The following is a 6005-nucleotide window of genomic DNA, read 5'->3' on the forward strand; positions in this document are numbered from 1 at the left end:
CATAGTGTACGCGAAATATAGTTGAAGTGGAGCGGTTTTGTAGGCTTATTTGCTTTTTATTTATGTAAAATATTTTTTAGACTTTTGGATAATGCCAAAATAATGTAATAAAGAACTGGCTGAATAAGTAAATAAATACGTAACTAGAAACATAAAAATAATTATTAGCCAAATAAGAATATTAAATATAACTTGCTAAAATAATATATCAGAATGGGGAACTTAAGTTCAGGTAGGAGGGCGGTGTATGTGATTTAGCCTTGTTTGAATAGAGCTATGTGATAGGTGGTGTAGGCGCTTTGGTTGTTGGGCGTGGGGGGGGGGGGGGGGTCGGTGGGAGAGAGGGTTGAGGGGTGGAAAGGAGGAGAGGGGATGAAGTTTTCAAAACAGATGTCCTATTTCAGCCTTATGTATTGAGAGACACAGGGTGTATGCTGGCTTCCATTGAAGCGTGCAATGTTTATCTAAAAACTCATGGGGTTTCAGTTTGTGTTCGTTGACAAGGGTGTGTAGGTTGCGGAAATCTTGTTGGAGTGATTGGCAGCGGTCAAAGAGGTGTAAAAAAGATATTAGCTTTCCACATTCACAGAGACGGGGAAAGAACTTGTGAGCGCATCCATCCGTGCGAATTCTGCGAAGTATTTTAAGGAGGGGGGTGGGGAGTGTAGGCCTGTTTTGTTTTGTTTGTCGGGGCAGAATAAGCCAACCATGGGCATCGCCTTCTGTTTTTAATTCTGTTTCCCTGTGACGCCAGGCAACTTTGGCCATTTTGTGTTTTGCTTCCGTCTTTGTTAATTTGAGGTCATGAAATTCTGCTTGATCTGTGACAGATTCTTTTGCTGCTCTGTCAGCCATATCATTGCCTCTGATCCCCGTGTGTGAGGGGATGTACATAAGGGTCAATTCTGTTCCAGAGGCAATGATCTGGTGACAGAGGAACAGTATTTCCGTCTGAAGCTCTTCCCGGTTTCTGGAACCATTTTGGAGAGCAGTCAGAGCTAACCACAGCCTCGATAACGAGGAAATAACAAGCACAAAACATAAACTTTGACATGGCCTGTGGTGTAGGAATATAAATTATCTGTACTGGAAACAATGATCGCAGTTTTTTATCAAGCGGCAATCATTATACGTTAATTGGATCTGTGATCCAAACATGGCTTTTGGTCAATCGAGATGGAAGTTTATTCCACAAGCCCGAAGGGCGAGTGGAATAAACTACCATCGAGATTGACCAAAAGGCATGTTTGGATCACAGATCCAATTAACATATATATCTCGACATTCACTGGTCTTAGGGTTTTTGTTTTCAAAGAAGAAAGAAACTTGCTTGAACACGGACCACTTCTCCGAGCAAAATCAACAAACCTAATCACTCGCATTCCACCTCAAGGTCTCGGCCAACCAAGACTATGGCATACTCGTAGCAAAGCCGCCGAATGGTACCGTAAACCAAGAATAGTGATGTAAGAGAATATAATTAGTCGTCTTTTGATTTGGAACGTGACGTGTTTCAGAACTTCTTCTGGACAACTCGGATGGTCTTCTGCGTAGTGGTTGGTACGAGATTCTTTTTCTTCTTCGACAGTTCATCCTCCGATACTGTAGCAAAACGTTTCATCTTTTTTTCACTTTCGAGTATGCGGACGACTGAACTTGACCGCTAAAAAGTAGTCCTTTCGGTATTATTACGCCGAGTCTGAACATGAGGTCTGAACATTGTTTTTAGGCAGGATCTAGGTGAAAGCGAGGTTGTTCTTATCTCTGTGTACAGTCGAGAGAGAGAGAAATACATGTCGAGACATAGTCTCTTATTTCAGCTCTGTGTGTGTTTGCGTGTGTGTGTGTGAGAGAGTGTGTGTGTGCGTGTCAGTGTATGCGTGTGAGTGTGCGTGTGTGTGCGTGTGTGTGTGCCGGTGTGTGAGCCTGTCACTGTGGGTGTGTGTGTGTGCAGTGTGTGCGTGTGTGCGTGTGAGTGCGTGTGGGTGGGTGTGGCCGGTGTGTGTGTGTGTAAGTCAGTGTTTGTGTGTGTGTGTGTGTGCGTGTGTGTGTGCGTCGTGGGTGGGTCAGTGTGGCCGATGTGTGTGTGTAAGTGTTTGTGTGTGTGTGTGTGACAAACGGTTTTTGTAATGATTAAAAAAAAATCACGCGATAGTGATCGAGGTAGACTTGTTTAAATCAGCGGGTGCAGTAGCAGTGCACTGCACCAGTGATAGTCATCAGTATAATTATCTATCCTCTCCGAGCTAGGGTATAATCAGTGCAGGCTAGCCGATATAACGAAGATAAAAAAAATAGCATATATTTTTCAGAGCATAACTATCCGTATGATAATAATAATAATAAATCACATGTTTTAGGGCGCATGTCTCCAGGGTTTATCCCTGCTCAGAGCGCTGTACAATCATTTTTTGGGGAAAAACATACACAAAGCATAACATTTTTTACAGTGAAACCACACATTATTTCATGATCACACAACTTGACTGATCAGAGAGAACCACGAGCAGGACTGAACAAAAATCGCAGACATAGCGTGTATACATACCACCGGCGCCAAGGTCGACTTTGTTTGGGTGTGTGTCTTCTTTCACCCGTCGTCTGAGATCGGCGGTCTCAGTGGCCGGGCCTACCTTCACTCTCGACACATTACTGAATATCGACGCCATGTTGCTGTGCTGTCACCGCGGCGTGAGGTCAAGGACGCAGGGGGGCTGCTTCACAAATGTTGTCAAGATGCCCGCAGATACGTAGGGGTCGTCTCAAAATGGGCACCGAGTGTTCGGTGTAATCTAAAACATGTAGGGGTCGTCTCAAAATGGGCACCGAGTGTTCGGTGTAATCTAAAACACTGTCCCTTTAACAACAAAAACAACAACAACAACAACAACAACAACAACAACAACAACAACACCAAGTCGCGTGATGCGATATAAAAACCTTCAGTCAATAAATTATGCAGGCATCAAACTAAAAGATCCCCAAAACCAGTCATTCCCAAGACTACATTCAGATAGCCTCAGCTAACCATACCCGAAGACCGAGACGGGTAACGCTCGTCTCCGCGAAGCATGCGAACATTATACTCGACCTATTTTCTTACATTCTGAGCGCGTTTTTAAAGTAAACATAACATATCCATATATTTTTGAACTCGGGAGAAGATGAGGAATACAACTTGCAATCATTTTTAAATCTGTAAGTGAAAATTCGTTTTTAATGACAACTTTAAAGAGCATACTAATTATCTCATTTTTACATTTAGTCAAGTTTTGACTAAATGTTTTAACGTAGGGGGGGAATCGAGACGAGGGTGTGGTGTATGTGTGTGTGTGTGTGTGCGTGTGTGTGTGTGTGTGTAGAGCGATTCAGACTAAACTACTGGGCTGATCTTTATGAAATTTGATGACGTCATATCCGGCTTTTTGTAAAAGTTGAGGCGGCACTGTCACACCCTCATTTTTCAATTAAATTAATTGAAATTTTGGCAAAGCAATCTTCGACGAAGGCCGGGGTTTGGTATTGCATTTTAGCTTGGTGGCTTAAAAACTAATGAGTGAGTTTGGTCATTAAAAATCAGAAACTTGTAATTAAAATTATTTTTTTTATTAAACGATCTAAAAATAATTTCATCTTATTCTTCGTCATTTTCTGATTCCAAAAACATATACATATGTTATATTTGGATTAAAAACAATCTCTAAAAATTAAAAATATAAAAATTATGATCAAAATTAAATTTCCGAAATCGATTAAAAAAAACTATTTCATCTTATTCCTTGTCGGTTCCTGATTCCAAAAACATAATATATGATATGTTTGGATTAAAAACACGCTCAGAAAGTTAAAACGAAGAGAGGTACAGTAAAGCGTGCTATGAAGCACAGCGCAACCGCTGCCGCGCCAAACAGGCTCGTCACTTTCACTGCGTTTTGCACTCGCGGCGGACTACGTTCAGTTTCATTCTGTGAGTTCCACAGCTTGACTAAATGTAGTAATTTCGCCTTACGCGACTTGTTAATCTTCCGAGCTGAAATGCAATACTAAAGTCCGGACTGAGTCAAAGATTGTGTGACTCAAATCTAAATTAATTTGGTTGAAAAATGAGGGCGTGACTATCATAAAAAGGCGGGTATGACGTCATCAAAGACATTTATATAAAAAATATTTTTAAAAAGGAGAAAAATGTCTGGGGATATCATAACCCAGGAACTATCATATGTGTGTGTGTGTGTGTGTGTGTGTGTGTGTGTGCTAGTATGAGCTTTGTGCATTAGTGTTGTGTGTGTGTGTGTGTGTGTGCTAGAAATGATGTGCTTTGTGTATTTGTATTGTTTGTGTGAGTGCATGTATGTATGCGTGTGTGTGCTTTGGGTATTTGTGTATTGTCTGCGGTCACGAAGCCGGTAAGACCAAGAAGGTCATCATTTTCTCCCACAATGCCACACACCTTTCTCGTTCATGGCAGAAAACTCATAATCTCTTGTTGAGGGAGGCTCGACTAAAAATCTAGCACTTGTCCTGTTGAGGCAATTGTGTTGCTGATGACTTGTTCAGACTGGCAAAGGAGGGGATTTTTCCCCGTCACTTTACTGCTGAAACGAGCCTATTAGTTACATGTGCACGCACGCATGCTTATACACACCACATACACACCGCGGACACACCCACACATAAGTATCCTATCTCTTTGTGACATGGGAGGCTACCGCTCCTTTCGCAACGGACTCTGCACCCGAGTTGTTGGCCTTTAAAGTCAACACCTGTGGTTTGTAGAGTTCTGTTTGTGATGGGGTCTGGTGGTTTCCGATTGTCTGTATGTTCATGGAAACCTTCGGGTTTGCATAACAGTTTTTATAGGGCTAAGAAATTAGCCCTAATATTTTCAAACCTGTTTGATTGCACTTCGCTTCCCGAGGTGATCGTAGTGTTTCGGCACTCGGTTACATCTGGCGCTGCGAGCAGGGTGGGACTCGGCATGATATGTTCAGGTAATGGCATAATATGACCACTGAACATTTTCGTGCTGTTCCCATTCTGCGAACTTGGGATGGACAGTGGTCTCCCGGTTCGGAACTTCGGGACGAAGTTCATTTCAAACGGGGGCGATTGTGACAGGGGAGGCTACCGCTCCTTTCGCAACGGACTCTGCACCCGAGTTGTTGGCCTTTAAAGTCAACACCTGTGGTTTGTAGAGTTCTGTTTGTGATGGGGTCTGGTGGTTTCCCAGGGCCGGACTAGGCTAAGAGGAGGGGGGGGATGTTGCCAGTGGTGGTCCAGGGGGATGTTCCCCCTGGCGGGGTCAAGGGGCAGGGCCCCTTGTGGGGGTCAGGGGGCAAAGCCCCCTGAAGCTGATGGGTAGGTCATATTCTGAGATAGGAAAATGGTCGCTCCTTGCATGAAACGGCATAAAATAAACAATAATAAAAAATGTTTTAAATAAGTGAGGTACATGTAGGGGGGGGGGGGGGGGGGGGGTTGCGCAACCCCCATAACCCCCCCGCTAGTCCCGCCCTGGTTTCCGATTGTCTGTATGTTCATGGAAACCTTCGGGTTTGCATAACAGTTTTTATAGGGCTAAGAAATTAGCCCTAATATTTTCAAACCTGTTTGATTGCACTTCGCTTCCCGAGGTGATCGTAGTGTTTCGGCACTCGGTTACATCTTAATCCTCTGTCTACCTGTTGTTAGCCCATTCTCTTACACACACACACACACAGACAAACAAAACTTATCTGTTATTCATTATTACTACAGTATCAACCAATTCTGTGTAAATATCAGTGTCCTCGTTCAGTTATAGATGTAATTAAAAGATAGTGTTTGTGTGTATCTCCGCTGAGCTGTTGTCATTTGTTCCGCTTGATTCATCAGACCTCACACTGTTAGCACGGGAAACTCCGAGTAAATGTTCAACAAGATGTTTGGGGATATGACATTAAAAAAATGTGTATTGCACGCGCGCGCGCGCACACACACACACACACACACACACACACACACAC

General features: G+C 43.2%; 1 protein-coding gene across 1 annotated transcript in view; it reads right to left on the reverse strand.

The window, feature by feature from the left end:
* The window catches only part of LOC138981274 (aspartate aminotransferase, cytoplasmic-like), a 10905-nt gene extending 8227 nt beyond the window's left edge, over positions 1-2678 (reverse strand). The window contains exon 1 of the mRNA XM_070354122.1: positions 2549-2678. Within this exon, the coding sequence (XP_070210223.1) occupies positions 2549-2669 (121 nt within the window). The 5' untranslated portion in view covers positions 2670-2678. The remainder of the gene's footprint in view (positions 1-2548) is intronic.
* Between the last annotated feature and the right edge of the window lie 3327 nt (positions 2679-6005).

The sequence above is a fragment of the Littorina saxatilis genome, linkage group LG12, assembly GCF_037325665.1.
Source record: "Littorina saxatilis isolate snail1 linkage group LG12, US_GU_Lsax_2.0, whole genome shotgun sequence".
NCBI classification, from domain to species: domain Eukaryota; kingdom Metazoa; phylum Mollusca; class Gastropoda; order Littorinimorpha; family Littorinidae; genus Littorina; species Littorina saxatilis.